Genomic DNA, 20,585 nt, shown 5'->3' on the forward strand with positions numbered 1-20,585 from the left:
AGGCCAAAGAAGACCAATATCTATCCTTGCACCTGTCATGTCCCAAACTATATTTCGCCCACAAAATACACAGTCAATTCACTTTACAGTATATTCTGTGAAGCGCTTTGAGATATCTCGAAGACCGTGATAAGGCACTGTATTAAATGCGAGGATTATATATACATTACATACATCACAATGTAGTAGATTTTATACAGAAAGGATATGTTTCGATTTTCCTCCCCTACTTCCCCACCCATCAGTATCAGTAATGGAATGCATCACATGCTCCTCTCACTTCATCATTAATAACAATAATCCTTGCATTTGATATAGCGCCCTAACCCTTCATTGAGATGTCTCCAAGTGCTTCACAAAATATACTGTAAAGTAAATTGACTGTATACAATTGCGCGCAGCAGTGACTCACAAACAAGTTGTAAATTGAATGACCAGATTATCATTATTATTTTATTCATTTATCTTTTTTTGAAAGGATTATGAACCCCAGAAATACTTTAAAGTGTAGCCTGTGAAGCACTTTGAAACATCTTGACGAGATAAGGCGCTACATGAACACAAAAATAATAATAAATTAGTCACCCAATCCACTTGGGACTCTGCTGTGCACAATGGCTGCCTCATTTCACCCACAAAATATACAGTCAATTCACTTTACCTTACATTCTGCAAAGCGCTTTGAGACGTCTCGAAGATGTGATGGGGCGCTGTATGAAATGCAAGGATTATTACCATTTTTCTGTGAAGCGCTTTGAGACGTCTTGAAGACACGATAAGGCGCTGCATCAAGTGCAAGGATTACATATACATTACATAACGTGAGGATAATTACGGCTTACTGGATTCATGGTGACCAACGGCGATGGGCCTCGTGGGCGTTTGAGCAGCTGCTGGGCGTGAAGCTGGATGTTGGCTCCACCATCGGACGCCCGTCGGCCGAGCGGGCCCATTCCATTCAACAACTGCAGAGTTGGAGGCTGAAGCAGCGACTGCTCCTAGGGAATTCAAAGGGGAATTTTAGAAAATCAATCATTAAAATGTTCGTTCATCACTGATAGCTTCCTTCCTGTCTGATACACGTATCCATCTGTTTTGATATCAGTTTCCTTGCTTGTGTTGTTCTAAAGAGCCATGTTTCTGTAGTTGGATGTGAACATTCGTTATTAACTATCACACTGTGAACACTTTGTCACCTTCCGGGTGCTGGTGGTGGAATCTGCAGGAAGGAGATACAGACAGAGGAAGTAAATAACAACAACAAGATAAGAGTCAGGAATAAAGATATAGAGATGATGGGGAATGAAAATATGAATTAAGAACAGGAAAGTGGAAAACGAGACATTTCAGGTCCAGACAGACTGATCCCACCAAAGAGAATTTTAAAAGTGAACTACCCTAAAAGTCTGATACAAAATTGTTCCACCTGCTGTGAAATACGCTCTACAAATGCAATCTATTGGTGTTGTAAAGTCCATAAAGTTAGCAATGGAACACGTGCACATCCAGATGGAGGATTCAACTTTTCAAAGTGTTGCTTCTATGTCTCAGAGCCTTGAAAGCCCTTTGTGTTTACATGCAAAACGCTTTTAGGATAATGACAGCAGTCACTGGGAGCACGAAGCACGCAGTATCTATGTCGATGACCTGAAACGTTAACTCATTTTCCTCTCTCCATAGATGCTGCCTGACCTGCTGTGTGTGTTCCCAGCGACTTCTGGTTTTATTTCAGAGTACCAGCATCTGCATATTTTGCCTTTTGGTTTAGGGAAATTCTATTTTCAATCAAAATTGTTCTTGTTGTGTCCCGTTTTTTGTCCAACGCGTACAGAAAATGTCTGGAAATACGACTGCATTGAGGAGAGTGACGGTGGTCTAGTGGGAAAGACCATGTACCAGTTTGTGGGATCAAAAGGTATTGAATAAAACTACGGAAGCCATAGCTTTTATATTCAGTATTGCAGCCTTGCGCCCCCTAATGGCCACATTCTGCAACAGAATTTGGTTACAGCTGCTTCATAAATCATAGACTCTTCCAGCACAGAAGGAGGCCATTCGGCCCAATCGTGTCGCCTCTTTGAAAGAGCTACCAACTCAAATCTACTCTCTCGCTCTTACCCTGTAGCTCTCCCAATTTTTTCTTTTTGAAGTACCTATCCAATTCCCCTTTGAAAACTATTTTCAAATCTATTTCCACCATCCGTTCAGACTGTAATAATAATAATAATAATAATCCTTGCATTTGATATAGCGCTTTTCACGTCGGGAGGACGTCCCAAAGCGCTTCACAGAACACACTGTAAAGTGAATTGACTGTATATTTGTGGGCGAACGCGGCAGCCAATTGCGCACAGCAATGTCCCACAAACAGTCGTAGATTGAAAATGACCAATTTATTATTGTTTGGGGTTTTGGAGGATTATTATTAGGCTCTGTGTGGAGTAAGGAAACTTGCCCAAGGTTTCGCCCTCTGCCTGGAATTGAACTCAGGTCTCTCACTTGCAAAGCGAGTGCTCTAACCACTGAGCTACAGGACTCCAGTGTAATAGCACTCTGGGCAAAAAAAAAAAATTCCTGGTCTCCCCTCTGGTTCTTTTGTCATAAACATTGCTAAAACTGTATGGATATCGGTTGGAAATGTTAAAAGAACAAGTGTAAAATTGTTCATTCGTTCATATCTGCAAAACCTGTTTCCTCACAGTCAGATTGTTCCACTCATGTTAACATCACCGCACTACAACAACAAAGGACATTTACACAGCGCCTTTTACTTCGGAAGGACGACCCAAGGCGCTGGACAGTCAAGGAATTGAGCAGGGTGTTGGAGGGCAGGGAGAGTAGGGGTAGGAGGGTGACTGAAGGCACGGTTAAAGAGGGTCTTGAGATGGGCCTTGAAGTTGACAAGGGAGGGGGCGAGGCGAAGGAATTATAGAATGGAGTTCCAAAGGGTGGGCGGAGACTACTACAGTACTATAACTACTAAGTATAGCACAAGTTAATAACATTAATCGAAAGTAGAATATTTGTTTGAACTATTCATAAGTGGCAATTCAATGCTCCAGGACTTGCCTATTTCCAAAAGGAGCTAAGAGTTTGATGAGATGAAGCAAAGATTGCTGATAGTACTTGGAGGATTTGGAGAGTCCTATTTTACTCCCTGAAAAGAAAATGAGCAATTTCAAAAGTGGAAGTGTACAGTCACGCAAGAAACAGGAATGCACGCAGTATAGACGGTGGAAGCAGAAAATGTCGATTCACAAACAAATTAGAGATTTCTGTTAGGAATTAAAATCTCGGGATGCAGCATGTAGTGTGGGACACAACATGTGCTTGCGACTGTTACGATGTTGGAAGACCTTGGTCTTCTTTCGTCCAGCAATTCTTTAGTTCTTATGTTGGAAAGGAACCTTTTTTTAAAGTGTCAATGATTGCACTTCAGAAAATCAGGCCTTGACCCTGGTGACTTGATTTTTAAAACTGTTCTACTTTGGGGAACAGAACTTCAATCAAAATATTACAGTTCAAGAATTTTGCATGCTACATCAACAAAAAAAAGTACAAGGCTTTAAAACAACTGAAGCAAACTCTTCTAGGAAGAGTAAATTGCATCTGATGATATTTTGTCCACCTTTTTAGCAATATAACTTTGTTAACAAATATACTAAAATTCTGTGCACTGCTGTCTGGCCAGCTTTCCCGCTGATTAACCAGCTAGGACCATCCTACCCATTAGGGCTTTGGCTTGCAGGGTTAACAGGAGCTGAGTAGGAGGATTTCCTGCCCCCAGTGACTGGTCTGTCCTGCTGATGAGCCAGGCCGGGCTGAGCTGTCATCAGCAGGCTGAACACAAATATTACAAACAGGTTAGAGTGATGTAACTAACTGCTTTGTATGCCCTGGAGACAGGATTGCTTGATTCAGCAACACTCCCTTGTTAATGCCAATACTGCAACTTAGTACTCTAATGGTGGGTGTTGTCGCCAGATAACAGGATAGTCTGTGCCTCCGACTCCGATGGTGATGACAGCAAAATCTTTTGGGTCCATGCGTAGGTAGACTGTGCCCACCCATACACCCAACATACTGCGGCCCGACATCCAGCAATTCACAGTATTTGAATAAACATCAGACGTACCTGTAGTACTTCTGTTGCTGTGATGTTGTTCCACTTGTGGAGCACAGCGCTAAACAGTGCCACAAGCAGGAGCTCAGTGACACTGCACACAAGTGAGAGTGAGAGACTCGCTTTGTATGGCCGAGCCCATTAATTGTGACGATTTCCGTGGCAACTTTGCAAATGTGCAATAAAAATTGGGATAATCCAAATTCCTGGTTCAACCATAGCAAAACAGTTGCAAATACCAAACAAAAAGGAACCAAGACCCACTTGCATTTACATGTCTTGCGGCCCAGATAGAGTAGACTGGTTTAGTTAATTCTGAAGTTAAGAACATAGGAATTCGCTCAGGGAAGGAAGACCAAGGTCCGCCAAGCTCGCCTTCCAACATCCTGACAGTCGCTTGACATGTCGTGTCCCAAACTAAATGCTGTATCCCCCAGATACTATTTTCCCAACAGAAATCTATCGAATTTGTTCTTGAAAACAAACAACACTTTTGTTAAATGGGGGAAAAATAAAATCATTCACTCTAAAAAGGTGGTGACTCACTGTCATTCATAATTTATGAATGCTTTTGCAGCAGGAGTTACCCACCTTGTACTCCAGCTGTGCGGCTGGCTGGAGATTCTGCATGTGAAGCATGTTCTGCATCAGATTAACATTTGGAACAACTGGCAGGAAAGGAGCCTGAGGCACAACACGGGGTAAACCAGGCAGGTGGCATTTCTGTAGATCCTCTGTAACTTCAGTCCTGCAGCGTAAAATAATTAAATTAAGCATTTTTTTTAACAACTATGAATAAGTACCCATGAGACTGTCAACCTGCTTTTTCAGTTCCTCAGCTTTCTCCTTCCCGCAATTTTCCCCCCCTTTAAAACCATTCATTCTGAAAGGCGGTGACTTATACTGGGGTACACTTCAGACACTTAATAGTTAATCGTAATAATCTTTCCATTTGATATAGCGTCTTATCACGTCATTGAGACGTTTCAAAGTGCTTCACAAAATATATTGTAAAGTGAATTTACTGTGTATTTTATGAGCAAAACATGACAGCTAATTGCACAAGGTAGTGTCCCACAAACAGTCGTGAATTGAGTGACCAAATTATTATTTTTTGAAGGGATTATTACTCCCTGGAAAGTGATCCGCCAATCGACCAACAACCGGGTTCCTACTTACTGCTAGGTAAACAGAGGCGTGTGTGTGGAGTAAGGAAACTTGCCTAAGGTTTGCCCTGGCCCGGGATTCGAACCCGGGTCCTCTCGCTTGCAAAGCGAGTGCTCAGTTCAGACAGGCTGCTCAACCACGAAGATCACACACAAACCGATTCCACTTCTCACCCTTCAACACCTGTACAAGTACACACTTCAGCAAGAGCCACCGGGCAGCAACCAGCAGTGGGAACATTGGTTAATTTTTCCCCTCAATATCCTGGAAACACCGAAGCCAAATGTAACATCCTTACTGCTACCCAAGCAGAGATCAATTAACTCGGCATAGACCAGAGATCAAACCTGGGACCTTCCAGCTCATTGGGGCAGTAAATAATGCATTGACGGGGCCATTGACAGTGCTGCAATCGAACTTTTTAAATTGAAGGGTTTAGACCAATAACAACAACAAAATTACATTTATATAGCGCCTTTCACGTCAGGAGGACGTTCCAACAAATGCAGCCAACGCAGATATACAACAACAACAAGATTCCATTTATAGAGCGCCTTTCACGTCGGGAGGATGTCCAAAGGCGCTGTATAGTTAGGTCAGGACCCGAGCAAGGGGGCAATGGTCAGGGTGAGGGGAGGGAAGGGAGGGAGCGAGGAGGGGGTAGAGTCGAGAGGGGAGCTGAAGGCACCGATGGTAGGGCGGTTGGGGCGGGGGATGTGGAGCAGACCGGAGCCAGAGGAACGGAGGGTACGGGCAGGTAGGGAGGGGGATAGTAGGTCGGAGAGGTAGGAGGGAGCGAGGCCGTGAATGGCCTTGTAGGTGAGGATGAGGATCTTGAAATCAATCCTCTGGGGGATGGGGAGCCAGTGGAGGCGAGCGAGGGCGAGGGTGAGGGTGAGGGCGAGGGTGGGAGTGATGTGGTCGCGGTGTCTGGTGCGGGACAGTACACGAGCTGCAGAGTTCTGGATGACCTGCAGTGTGGAGGGAGGGCCGGGAAGGCCGGCGAGGAGAGAGTTCCCATAGTCCAGCCTTGAGGTGACAAAGGCGTGGACCAGGGTTTCAGCCGCGTGAGGGGTGAGGTAGTGCGGTACCAGTTGTGGTGCGGATATGAGGGAGAAAGGACAGCTCAGGGTCGAACAGAACGCCGAGGTTCCTGATGGCTTTGAGAGGTGGAGAGTGCGGCCTTGGATGCTGATGCTGTCAGCGCCTGAGGTGCGGAGGCGCTGACGGAGCCAATCAGGAGGGCCTCAGTTTTACGCACGTTGAGCTGAAGAAAGTTGTCTCTCGTCCCGGACTCGATGTCGGACAGACAGCTGTCAGGACATCGGGGGGCGTGGAGTTGAGGGTAGAGGAGGAAATGTAGAGTTGGGTGTCATCCACATACATGTGAAGTTAACCCCATGTCTGCGGATGATGTCACCACAGGGGGAGCGTATAGAGGGTGAAGAGGAGGGGACCGAGGACAGAGCCCTGAGGGACACCGCACGAGACAGTGGAGGAAAAACCATTCTTGGAAACAAAGTGAAGACGGTGGGAGAGGTACGATCTGAACCACTCAAGGACAGGGCCTTGAAGGTTGAGGTGGGAGGACAAGCGGTGGAGGAGGTCGACCGTATCGGATGCTGCCGATAGGTCGAGGAGGACGAGGAGGCAGAGGGAGCCCTGGTCACAGATGGTCAGGATGTCATTGGTGACCTTGACCAGGGCAGTTTCTGTGCTATGGGCAGCACAGAAACCCGACTGAAGGGGTTCGAATAATGAATAGGTGGAGAGGAAAGAGCGCAGCTGGGAGGCCACAACTCGTTCCAGGATCTTGGATAGGAAGGGGAGGTTGGAGATGGGTCGGTAGCTTGATAGCTGCGACGCATCAAGGGAGGGTTAGGGTATATAGTGACTCTCTTACCTTCTCATGATTTTAAATACACCTCCACATACGCACTTTCATTAGTTACATAAGTAGTGTTACCCATTGATTGTCAGCACTAACCTTGGGTCCGCAACACCAACAGTATGTCTCCTCATAGACAGGTATCGTGCCAGGGCCTCCGGGGATGGTTCTTCACCTTCATCGCTGTCTAAATTCATGTTACCATCAGTCTGAGAGGAAAGACCAAAATCTCTGATGTTATACAACCATTGCTTGCATTTATGTAGCGTCCTTCACGCAGGACAGCGTCTCGGGGAGCTTAACAGGAGAGGTTTAAAAAAAAGGCTTTTCTATTCCTGAGCATTCTCAATGTGTTCATAGAGCTGAGGTAACACCAAACTTGTTTCACAGTTAAACTGTAAACCATACAGTTCTTTTGGGACTGTACTTGCATTGCCGATCTGCCAAATGTCAAACCCTGTAACTATAAATCTAATCTTACAAGCAGGAGTGCATCACTCCAATTCTTTATAAAGTTAGCCACTGTTAAAGGAATTCCGGGAAAAATAGCATAAAGAGAGCTGAGCATCAGGGTGGGACGGGGAAAGAAGAGGATATTTTGGAATCAGCTGAGGAGAGTGTCATTAAGCTTCAAGAAAGAACTGGATAAGTACCTGCTTAAGAACAGTTGAGAACATCATTATGTAGGTATATTAGAATGTCTCTACATTATTATTAAGTACATAGATTATAACAGAGATACAGACTGAAATGAACATGGGATATATGAATTTCAGTGTAGGCAGGGTGATGCTTGTGAGGGTGGAGCGGGGTTGAATTGTGGGGGATGTGGAGCAGATGATTCTATAGATTTTGCTTGATTATCTTTGCTGAGCAGACAGTATCTGTACAATGTTACTTCACTGTTTCACAGATCTGATTTGAACAACAAACACCATCATCATGTTGAAACATGACAAAACCCCTCTCATAAGCTCCGAGCATGTCACTGACCTGAACAATCTGGTTTTCAGGGTTGATGAGCTGCACTTGTGGTACATTTAGACTCAACGTGTTGCCAGTTTGCTCCGCCTGATGTTAAAGGAAAGAAATAATTAGCTCTTCCAACTATTTAATTCTCAGTTTAAAACCCAGAACACTTTACTACTGAACTGTATGATCAGATTTAAAATAAACAGTTAAAATAGATCAGAATGTGTAGGACTGGCAATGAACAGTGCATATAACTACAGGTCGCTGAACTCTGCTTAGTTCAGAGTTTAATAGGTTCAAATATAAGAGGCTTTGTGCACATTTCTTTCTCTCTGATCATCAGAAATTCTGTAGGAGATATTTCTCGTAAGCCTAATAAAAGGTATTGTTTCACGGTCAACAATCTACATGTCAGCACGTAAATTTTATATTTTAAAGGCACACCGACTATCATTAATCCACAAACTCTGAATACCCTGGGCATGTTACCTGGACATTGGAAGGCGTTTGAAACGGCATGGAGCGAGGCACACTGGGAGGTGCCGAGATGCGCAATGTCTTGTGTCGTTTTAGCTTGTCACACAGCAGGCTGTAAATTGCACTAAAGTGATCATAGGCGTCTGTGTTCAATGACTAAAATGAATACAAAATCTGCCGTCAGACACTGCACCTTGTTGGAAGTGTTATTTTCACTTCGTACCATTTCGCACCCGCTGCACATTTTATTGGGAACCCCAAAACGTTCTTAATTCTACAGAACTCAAATTTATTCGAATTAAAAATTAAGTATTGGAAATCATCTTAAATATTGACTTGTGAGTTACAATAAAGTAACCTAATATTGTACCATTGAGAGTAGGTTTACAGATAATGCACAGATAATGTTCTTATTGATAAGAACTACATCGCATAACATTACCTGTAGTGTGCGATCTCTATCCAAGCCAAGTTCCGTCATGTACATGAGTACCTGCTCATTCAGCGGTTCCGTCTTGATTTCTACTTTGATTTGCCTGGATTCCGTTATTAACTAGATGAACGGAAAGTAGAGAAGAGGTTGCTTTACAACAACAACTTGCATTTGTTACGGAGGGAGGAAGTTACCGGAAGCACAGTCGAAGAGGAAAGTCTTCAGTTGTTACCTAAAAGAGTGGTAGGAGGGGGCAAAGCAGGGGAATTGGGTAGTGGCTGAAAGTGCAGTCAGCGATGGTGGAGCAGAGGACATATTTTAAAGAATGTTACTTTTAGTGAGTTGTTTTACATTCAGGTCAGTGCTTTTATCTACCTCCATATTTCCACCTGAAACTCAAAATAACTACATTAAGCAGCAATTTTAGCCATGGTATTTTACGGGGGGCAAAAGTGCTACAGCTCATTGCATGTACATTATAGTTGTGTTTAACTGCGTAGTGAACAAGAATAGTGATTTGTTTGCAACCAAAGAATAATCCACCATTTAGTTCATTTAAACTGCTTATGGTTTGCTAAAAGTGGGAAGGGAGGAGGTGACCATAGGTACGGTCTAAGAGGAAGGTCTTCAGTCGTGATCCAAAACGGGAAGGAGGGGGCAAAGTGGAGAGATTAGGGAAGAGGATTTTAGGTTTTTTGGGGATGAGGGGCAGAGAGGAGAAAATAAAATGCAGGAATGTACTTCTCACCCTGTCAAACTCCGGGTCAGGATCACCGATCTTCATCCACTTGTGTTTGCAGGTCTGCTCCACAGATAAGCGCTTGCTGGGCTCTAGAACTAGCATGTGTCTGATCAAGTGTTCGCATTCTGAAAAGAAAATATTTCAGATTTGATTTAAATATTAAAAATGGGTATTTTTTTTAACCAGTGAAAATTCAGTGCTTCAGTAACTATGTCTGGTGTCATAATGACCCACTACTGAGTGATAAATCTAATTTTAATTGAATTAAAAAAAGTAATAGTGGTAGGAAACAAATACAACCAACAAAAATACTCGTGATACGGAATTGTTTATGCTCCAACCTCAGTCTGCAGAATACAGTAATGTGTGCATATTTGTGATATTAAACCATATCCAGTAGAGGTCACACTTCACAAACAGCTCAGTTTTATGACTTATAAAAGTAATTACATTAACATGCACAGTCACAAATGTTATGTTTATTCTCTCTCTCTCTCTCTTGTGCACACTGTAGCAACAACAACAAGATTCCATTTATAGAGCGCCTTTCACGTCGGGAGGACTTCCCAAGGCGCTGGACAGTTGGGTCGGGACCCGAGCATTGGGGAGAAATGGTCAGGGTGAGGGGAGGGAAGAGAGGGAGCGAGGAGGGGGAAAATGGTGAGGGGAGGGAAGAAGCGAGGAGGGGGTAGAGAGTCGAGAGGGGAGCTGAAGGCACAGTCACAGAGAAAGGTCTTGAGACCGGCCTTGAAGGAGGAAAGGGAGGAAGCGGCGAAGGCACTGGGGGATGGAGTTCCAGAGCCTCGGGGCTGAGAGGCTGAAGGCCCGGCCACCGATGGTAGGGCGGTTGGGGCGGGGGATGTGGAGCAGACCGGAGCCAGAGGAACGGAGGGTACGGGCAGGTAGGTAGGGGGATAGTAGGTCGGAGAGGTAGGAGGGAGCGAGGCCGTGAATGGCCTTGTAGGTGAGGATGAGGATCTTGAATTCGATCCTCTGGGGGATGGGGAGCCAGTGGAGGCGAGCGAGGGCGAGGGTGAGGGCGAGGGTGAGGGTGAGGGCGGGAGTGATGTGGTCGCGGTGTCTGGTGCGGGACAGTACACGAGCTGCAGAGTTCTGAATGACCTGCAGTGTGGAGGGAGGGCCGGGAAGGCCGGCGAGGAGAGAGTTCCCATAGTCCAGCCTTGAGGTGATAAAGGGGTGGACCAGAGTTTCAGCCGCGTGAGGGGTGAGGTAGTGCCGTAGTCTGGCGATGTTTCGGAGGTGATGGAAGGCGGTGCCAGTTGTGGCGCGGATGTGGGGAAGAAAGGACAGCTCAGGGTCGAACAGAACGCCGAGGTTCCTGATGGCTTTGAGAGGTGGAGAGTGCAGCCTTGGATGCTGATGGTGTCAGCGCCTGAGGTGCGGAGGCGCTGACGTGAGCCAATCAGGAGGGCCTCAGTTTTGCGCACGTTGAGCTGAAGAAAGTTGTCTCTCGTCCAGGACTCGATGTCGGACAGGCAGCTGTCAGGACATTGGGGGTCGTGGAGTTGAGGGTAGAGGAGGAAAGGTAGAGTTGGGTGTCATCCGCATACATGTGGAAGTTAACCCCATGTCTGCGGATGATGTCACCACAGGGGGAGCATATAGAGGGTGAAGAGGAAGGGACCGAGGACAGAGCCCTGAGGGACACCGCACGAGACAATGGAGGAAAAAACATTCGTGGAAACAAAGTGAAGACGGTGGGAGAGGTAGGACCTAAACCACTCAAGGACAGGGCCTTGAAGGTTGAGGTGGGAGGACAAGCGGTGGAGGAGGATAGCGTGGTCGACCGTATCGAATGCTGCCGATAGGTCGAGGAGGACGAGGAGGCAGAGGGAGCCCTGGTCACAGATGGTCAGGATGTCATTGGTGACCTTGACCAGGGCAGTTTCTGTGCTATGGGCAGCACGGAAACCCGACTGAAGGGGTTCAAATAATGAATGGGTGGAGAGGAAAGAGCGCAGCTGGGAGGCGACAACTCTTTCAAGGACCTTGAACAGGAAGGGGAGGTTGGAGGTGGGCCGGAAGCTTGATAGCTGCGACGCATCAAGGGAGGAAGTGGAAGTGATGATGGCAGTTTTTAGGGGAATGGGAACAGAGCCAGAGGAGAGGGACAGGTTGATGATGTCTGTGAGAAGTGGGGCAAGGAGGTGGAGCTGAGAGATAAGGAGTGGAGTGGGGATGGGGTCAAGGGAGCAGGTGGTGGGTTTCAGGGACAGGATGAGTTTGGTGACAGAGGGTGGGGAAACGGGTTTGAAGGTGTGTAGGGGAGGATGGGTAGGAGTCGGAGTGTGGGAGGGAAGGGGTGGGGGGTGGGTGGAAGTTGGAGGGGGAGTGACCGCGGAACGGATTCCCTTGATTTTGGATTCAAGGAAATCCAGCATCTCCTCGCAGTGAAGGTTGGAGGAGATGACCTGCGCGGGGTGGCGGGGGGGACGGCGGAGTCGGATATGGAAGAAAACAGAAGCCTGGGGTTGTTCTTCGCCTCCAGGATTATCCTGGAGTAGAAGGACGACTTGGACGAGGCTAGAGTGGAGCGGTAGATTTTGAGGAGGTCCAGCCAGATTTGTCGGTGGACCGTTAGGCCAGATTTGAGGCAGGTGCGTTCAGCGGCCCGCACCTGGCTCTTCAGTGAGCGAGCAAGCGAGCTAAACACAAAGAAATGGCAAAGACTTGACATGAATGCTTAGTTAACATCAAGTTGAAAAGCTGGAGGTGCCATCCTTTGGATGAGACACTAAAACTGAGGTCACATTTGACTGTTCTGGAGGTTCAGATGGACATTATATATTCCTTAGCAATAATCATAATACTAACAATAATCTTTGCATTTGATACAGGGTCTTATCACGTCGTTGAGATGTCTCATAGCGCTTCACAAAGTGAATTGACTCTGTATTTTGTGGGCGAAACACGGCAGCCAATTGTGCCCAGCAGGGTCCCACAAACAATATTTTGAAGAACAGGGAATTCTCAGCGTCCAGGGGCAACATTCCTCTGTTATTCAAGATCAGTGAAACACGGACATAGTATATCTGATTCCTATCTGTGGGATCCGGCTTGTGCAGATTGGCTACCACAATTGCTAAAATAACCAGAGCTGAATTCCATAATAACCTCTGTGTGAGAAGCTCTTTGAGACGTTTAGACTAAGACTCTCACAATCTTTTTTGCTGCTGTAATGGAGGTTGCGGCATTGTGGGCATCGTCCTTTGTATAAAGAGTGCTGGCTTGGGTCAGTCAGCAGGGGGCGCTCCAACCACCGGGATAAATGGACTGCAAGGTCCAACTGCAGAGTGCGAGCCAAGTGTTTAATCACTGAACCAGAGTCGCATTTAAATTGAGGAAAATGGGAACTACATGCTGGGAGTTTGGAATTCATTTCTAAGAAGGGAAACAAGTTTATGTTTGATTCAGTGAAAGATCTAGTGGTCGTACTGATCCGTGCGCCGTTGGCCTCGGTTTCTCTTGCTACAAGCAATTTCCTGTGCGAGAAAACATTTGACTACTTGATTTTCCTTGTGTAACGCTGTCGGCAAACAGATTTATTTCTTCTCAAACCATTGCAACAATAAGTTTTATTAATATACATACATGAAAAAAGACTTTCTGCATTATAAGTGGACCAGCTCATTATTTCCACTGCATCATTAAAATTGGCACAAGTCCCAGAGATTATTTTAGTTTATTAAAAACAAAGAATAAGAACAGCAATTAACAGGTACACCTCTAGAGAACACTACTAGAGAAATGTTCCAAACAACAGGCCAAGCCACTATCTATATCAAGCTGTCTAGCGTTAATGTGAATCTATAAGAGGTGTTCACTGCTGATATCAGGCTCCATAAAGACGCACACTGTATTTATCAGTCTAAATAGAGCTGCTCACAGCTAATATCAACTTAGCGAGATGTTCACTGCGAACATCAAGCTGTGCAGAGGACTTCGGGTTCATGGTCTGGTGCTATTTCGTCAAAATCTCCGGATGACACATTAACTTGAGGTTCCGTTTTGCATTTGTTCAGGAGGACATGAAAGATTCTGCAACGCTATTCAATAATTACATTCTATAATCCTCCTACCCCCACCCTGCCTGCCCTCCACCCCTCCTGATCCCAACCACTTGCTCAGGTCCAAAATCCCTGAATGTCCAGTTCCTTGGGACGCCCTCCCGACGTGAAAGGTGTTGTGTAAATCTCGTTTATTATTGTTGCATTCACTTTATAAGCGTTTTGGGGGATTTGATGTGTATGAATGTGTACAAATGCCAACAAAATACAGTCAATCCACTTCACAGTATATTCTATGAAGCGGTTTGAGAAATCTCTAAGGTGTGATAAGGCGCTATATCAAATGCAAGGATTATTATTATTATAATTTGCCACCACACTTCACTTCAAATACTTGGGTCACTCTCCTTGACAGCAATGCCTTTTTTTCAAACATTTTCAATATTCTCCACAGAAGAAAACTCTTCTCAATCATAAGCAGTTTTGTGTTGCAACAATAAAACAGTAAGTGCCCTGTTTGTTTATCATTATAATGCCACTCAACACGTACAGCCATTAACTATCATTGTGGAGTCCAGTAGTTTAGTGGTTAGAGCACTCGCCTGGCAAGCAAGAGACCTGGGTTCGATTCCTGCCAGGGTGAAATATTGGGCAAGTTTCCTTACTCCACACACCTCTGTTTACCCAGCAGTAAGTAGTAACCCGATTGTTAGTCGATTAGCAGATCGCTTGTTTTGAGGGATAATAATCCTTCAAAAAAAACAATAATTTGGTCATTCAATTCATGACTCTTTGTGGGACACTGCTACGCGCAATGGCTGCCGTGTTTCTCCCACAAATATACTCAGTCAATTCACTTTACAGTACATTCTGTGAAGCACTTTGAGACATCTAGAAAACGTGAAAAGTGCTATATCAAATGCAAGGATTATTGTTGTAAAAGCCTTGAAGGAAAGAAACCTCAAAGCAAACTTGCTGGCGCTATTAATCCTGAAGGCAAAACACCAGACAGAAGACCCACGTTCAAATTGACTGAATACAGTTTGCTTCAAGTGAAAAAAACTTGCTTCTAACTACTATCAGTAAATTCTGTTGTCAAAAGGTATGGCTCAATAAATGTGGATTGTTCAAATTGCTGCATTGTTGTGAGTCCCAAATAATCTCTAAAGTAATCATTAATGCTATGTACTCGAGGAAACAAATTGCCTCACTGCTAACAGTACATTACTGTGGAACAATAAAGAGAGACACGATTTATAATTCTTGTTGCTCATGACAACAGAACTGTTAAAAAACACAATTTGAGTTCTGCCCTGGATACATTTTAGTACTAAATTACACCCATGGACCATTCAAGTGCTTTCACATCTTCCAGTGTGAGTGAGTCCCATTTATACTGCAGCAAGATGAATTGAATGCTCCTAAAGGCACCTTCTCCAGCTGGTGTGAGGACCAAGGCTCCAGCGCAATTCAAGTTGCCACAACCCCATTTTGAACGGCACATTTTGTGGCCACTCGTCGCAAAATACACAGTGCAATACACGAAGCACATCAAAAACTCTATCGCTTCCAATATTCTATATTTCACTCACAAAACAGTCAGCAAAACTTAGCAGTGTGTCCTGTGAAGCACTTTGAGATGTGATACGGCGCTATATCAAATGCAAGGATTATTATTATTACTGACAGGCAGGCAGACTATGAGGATTGTGATAAGGGTGTTAACCACAAAGGAGGGAAAGATTGCCTTGGGGGATCAATAAGAATGGCCTTTATATTTCAAGCACTTTATTGGATGTTAAATTACACCTCTATAACAAGAACAACAGTCACTTGTATAGTATCCTTCACATCGGGAAAACGTTCCCGATGGACAGTCAGGGATTTGGACCCGAGCTGGGGGTTGGGATCAGGAGAGGTGGAGGGCAGAGAGGGTAGGGGTAGGAGGGCGACTGAATGAGCGGTCGAAGAAGGGCCGCTTGAGACATGCCTTGAAGAAGGCGAGGGAGGGTACGAGGCGAAAGGACTGTGGGTACAGTGTATAGCGCTAAAAAAGATTTTCAGTTCAAACAGAACTATTCTTTAGTTTTATTAAAAAATGTTGAGCTTGTAATTAAACTATTTAAGAAAGTAAAACCATAAATACTTACAGCACAGGAAGCCACCTGAAAACACTACCCATTTAGTTTCATTCTCCTGTCTGCCTTTTTCCCATATCCTTTTCAGATATTTATCTAACTTCCCCTTAAAAGCTAACATGGATTCTGCCTCACCCGCCATTCTAGATAAAAGTTTCCCACATCCTGCAGAAAACCTTTTCTTTTGTTCTATTGGCAGTTATGTTAAATCAAATACCCTCAGGTAACTGACTCACCAATGAGTGGATATAATGTCACCCTATTTACATCATCAAAACCCCTCATCATTTTCAAAACCTCTTATCAAGTCCCAGTCAATCTTCTCTATGCTGAGTAGAAACAGCCCCAGTCCCTTCACTCCAGTGTTTCCTCATAAGTAAAAAAAACTCATCCCTGGTATCACTCTCACTATGGCCTTAAATCCCAAAATTGGATGCAATACTTCATGGAGGCAGTGGAAGCAAACAAACACAATGCTACTCTTAATAATCCTTGCATTTGATACAGCGCCTTATCACGTCTTGAAGACATCTCAAAGCGCTTCACAGAATATATTGTAAAGTGAATTTATTGTGTATTTTGTGAGCAAAACATGGCAGCTAATTGCGCACAGCAGCATCCCACAAACAGTCATGAATTGAGTGACCAAATTATTATTTTTTGAAGAAATTATTACCCCCGGAAAAGCAAACTGCCAATCAACTAACAATCGGGTTCCTACTTGCTGCTAGATAAACAGAGGCATGCGGAGTAAGGAAACTTGCCCAACGTTTCGCCCTGCCCGGGAGGAATTGAATCCAGGTCCTATCGCTTACGAGGCGAGTGCTCTAACCACTAAGCTACAGGACTCCACATCTTAATACAGGCAGTACATGGGTTCTAGTACAAGACTAGCAGATTCTAGTATAAGAGACGAAGATATCCAAAGCTAATTGCTTTGATAACTTTATTATAATCAATTGGCCAATGATGGGAACCAATAGGGAAATGTAATTTGTCCAACGAAATAACATTATACATGTTGCTGATGTGATTGGAATGGATTTACAACTCTGTGTCGTCTTTTTAATGAAAATTGTGCTTGGGTATACTGTACAGTCCTAGAGATCTTCGCGTGAGCGCCGTGGCAATGTAAAAAAGCTACTTGACCATGAAGGCCGCACAGGTAAACCTAATCATGTCATCACTCAACCTTTATCAAAGTCAGGGAATGGGAATCTAGTCCAATATTTTTTCACCGTCTTTATAGCCCGGGATATTGAATCCAACTAGTCTACCCTTTGCTACCCAGATTGGGATCACTAATGCAGCACAAACCAAGCACTGAATTTATTTATAAGGTCATAGGAATGATTCTGAGAATTATACATCAGCGTGTCTGACGTATGCAGTGGGTAAAATTACTGGAAGGAATAATGAAGAATAATGAAGTATCTCGTCAGATCCAGAATAAGGAAAAGTCAGCACAGGTTTATGGGAAGGAAGCCAGGCCTGACCCATCTGTAGTTTTTAATGAGTAATGACCAGAATTGGTAGTTGCGGGGAAATCGATAGATATTAACTGTTTGGATTTCAGCAAGCCCTTTGACAAAATGCCACATAATCTTCACAAGGTTCAAAGGCATGGAGTGGATTGGGATAAAGAGAACTTCTGAAATTAATTCAAAATTGGAAGTCAGTGACTAGTGGGTGCCCAGGGTTCCATTAGAAGCACAGAACACTGTTCTGGGATCCATACTGCAAGTATAATTGAAGAGAAACAGCAGCAGGTGACTAAATTAACACATGGGACTAGGCATCTGAATTGTCCTTGAGATGAGACGTTAAACTGAGATCACATCTGCTTGTTTAAGTGGACTTTAAAGATCCCGTGACATATTCCAAAGACAAGGGAGTTTCTCTCTCCTGCCCATCAATTCCCCCATTATCATTTAAAAAAAACTTGTCACTCACTCCACCGCTGTTTGTGGGACTGTACGCAATTGGCTGCCGCGTTTCGCCTACAGAATAAAAAGTCAATTCTCTTTACAGTATATTTTGTGAAGTGCTTTGAGCTGATTCAACTGCATGACAAGGTGCTAATATCAAATGCAAGGATTATTATTATTAATTATTATTATTGTGTCCAATAATTGGCAATAAATTACTGAAATGACTGAAAAACACACATTTATTAAAAACACACATTTATTAAAAACAGAAAAACATATTTACCATGAGACAAATTAACTACACAGAACATACCTTTGTAAGCCAAAGCACAAAGTGTTTGCTTGATCAAAATCATCATGCTAAAAAATATCTCAAGAGTACTGAAAAATATGGCATGTAATCATTCAATTTGTTGGTTCTTAGGATTTGTAATGAAAGCAATTTCTTTCACGTTTATCCCTCATAGGTGAAGAGAACATTTCTGAAACCAAATTGATCATCTAGTCCCATGATATCTACAAGGTTACGTGGAGTCTCCTGTAGCTCAGTGGTTAGAGCACTCGCTTTGCAAGTGAGAGACCTGAGTTCAATTCCAGGCAGAGGGCCAAACCTTGGGCAAGTTTCCTTACTCCACACAGAGCCTAATAACAATCCCTCCAAAACCAAAAACAATAATAAATTGGTCATTTTCAATCTACGACTGTTTGTGGGACATTGCTGTGCGCAATTGGCTGCCGCGTTCGCCCACAAATATACAGTCAATTCACTTTACAGTGTGTTCTGTGAAGCGCTTTGGGACGTCGTCCCGACGTGAAAAGCGCTATATCAAATGCAAGGATTATTATTATTATTAAGGTGCAGAATTAAGACCAGAAAAAAAACTTTCCCCTCAAATGTAAGAATGGAAAGAAGTAAAAGAAAAACACAAAGGCTCCCTATCTTAATTGGTAAAATCAAATATTTGTGAAGGCATTTTTAAATCACTATTTTAATATCTAGTAACAGAACAATGAAAAGATGGCTTCAACATAATACCTGGCTTTTTGCAGGATTTGCACAAGGATTTTGTAGACAATCATAAATGCACTAAATACACATTTGAACTTGCTTCCTTATAGCTGACTGTAAAAGAGGATTATGGAAAAACACTAAAGATTTAGAGAAAATGGTTCTCTTTACAGTAGTCATATCTATATGGTTAAACTTGCATAACTCGTATCAGTCGGCCCATAACATTTAATATGACTAACACAAAGGGCTGTTGACGCTCAGTCCTTGAACATATTCAAGACTGAGATAGATAGATTTCTTATTGCAAAAGGGATTAAGGGGTATGGGGATAAGGCAGTCAGGTTATTAGCTGGAGTTAGATTAGAAGATCAGCAATGATTGAATGGCGGGGCAGGCTCGAAGGGCCGAATGGCCTACTCCTGCTCCTACATGTTATGTTAACTCTGAGTTACAGGCAAACTTGCCCAAGTCATATTACATACAACTTAATCAATGATCTACATTGATTATTGCCTGTGTCTTGCAATGCAGCCAGTAAGTGTGCATGTGGAGATGGGTCAAGGCTTTATTTCCTGCATTTCAATGCAACCGGTAAGTGCAGGAGCGGAGTTACAAGTTAGGAGATGATTTGTATAAGATTTAAGATTATTTAGAACCAAGAAACCATTATGATTTAACCGTTTATCCGATTTATAAAATACAACTAGTGCAAAGAAATCTAAGTGATTTTTGGTAGGAAACTGAATGTACGACTTGGGTGATTAGATAATGTATAAGATAAGACTTAAGTGAGTTTTACTGCACCTTTACACATTAATAATAATCCTTGCATTCGATATAGCGCCTTATCGCGTCACAAAATATATGGTAAAGTGAATTGATTATATTTTGTAGGTGGAATTAATGGATATATGCATTATTTCTGAAAATTTAGCTTTCCCAACCAAAAATATCCTCATCAGAGTTTTGGTTTCTCTACAACAGGATGGTCCAACTGGCCATCCGGTCCACGGGCCGATTTCATCTGGCCCTACACCCCTCCTCCATTTCATCCAGCCCACCCACTCCCTCCATAACCCGTCAATGTTATGTTATGTTTCTGGAAATGGGCAAACTCAAAGATATTGCTTATGCAGCCCACGGACATTTCGCAAATAGGGCATCTGGCCCTCGGCAACCAAAAGGTTGGACCTGTCAATTCACTTTTACAGTATATCCAATGAAGTGCTTTGAGACGTCTCGAAGACATGATGAGGCCCTATATCAAATGCAAGGATTGCTGTTGTTATTATTATTTTTATTATTATTACCACCTTGTTCCACAAACTGACCACTCTTACCTGTAGACATGAAGAATGGAATGCGGAATTTGCCACTCAGAACCCTGGCTCGCAGGTTCTGTAATGTGCTGCCATCAAACGGAAGGGCCCCACACACCAGTACGTACAGCACCACACCCAGGCTCTGCAGGAACAAAGAATGCTTATAAACTGGGCTGTATGTTACACACTGTTCATTTTTTACTGAACTATTCTCTGGAATTTCCATGTGTAGGTGGCACTCACGGAATTCTCAGTTTGGTTTGGATACTCTTAAGCACGGTAATGAGTTTCCACATGTGTTAGACACCCAGCTATTCCATTACCCCCTCGTACTTCCAAGCAGTGAGGGACC

General features: G+C 43.8%; 1 protein-coding gene across 1 annotated transcript in view; it reads right to left on the reverse strand.

The window, feature by feature from the left end:
• The window catches only part of sik3 (SIK family kinase 3), a 145,162-nt gene that overhangs the window by 19,804 nt on the left and 104,773 nt on the right, over positions 1 to 20,585 (reverse strand). The window contains exons 6-13 of the mRNA XM_007907315.2: positions 20,252 to 20,375; positions 9,809 to 9,927; positions 9,070 to 9,180; positions 8,640 to 8,783; positions 8,172 to 8,249; positions 7,278 to 7,387; positions 4,715 to 4,871; positions 843 to 998 (exon numbers count right to left, since the gene is read on the reverse strand). Coding sequence (XP_007905506.2) covers positions 843 to 998; positions 4,715 to 4,871; positions 7,278 to 7,387; positions 8,172 to 8,249; positions 8,640 to 8,783; positions 9,070 to 9,180; positions 9,809 to 9,927; positions 20,252 to 20,375 — 999 coding nt within the window. The remainder of the gene's footprint in view (positions 1 to 842; positions 999 to 4,714; positions 4,872 to 7,277; positions 7,388 to 8,171; positions 8,250 to 8,639; positions 8,784 to 9,069; positions 9,181 to 9,808; positions 9,928 to 20,251; positions 20,376 to 20,585) is intronic.

Source organism: Callorhinchus milii, unplaced genomic scaffold (genome assembly GCF_018977255.1).
Source record: "Callorhinchus milii isolate IMCB2004 unplaced genomic scaffold, IMCB_Cmil_1.0 Scaffold25, whole genome shotgun sequence".
Taxonomy (NCBI): domain Eukaryota; kingdom Metazoa; phylum Chordata; class Chondrichthyes; order Chimaeriformes; family Callorhinchidae; genus Callorhinchus; species Callorhinchus milii.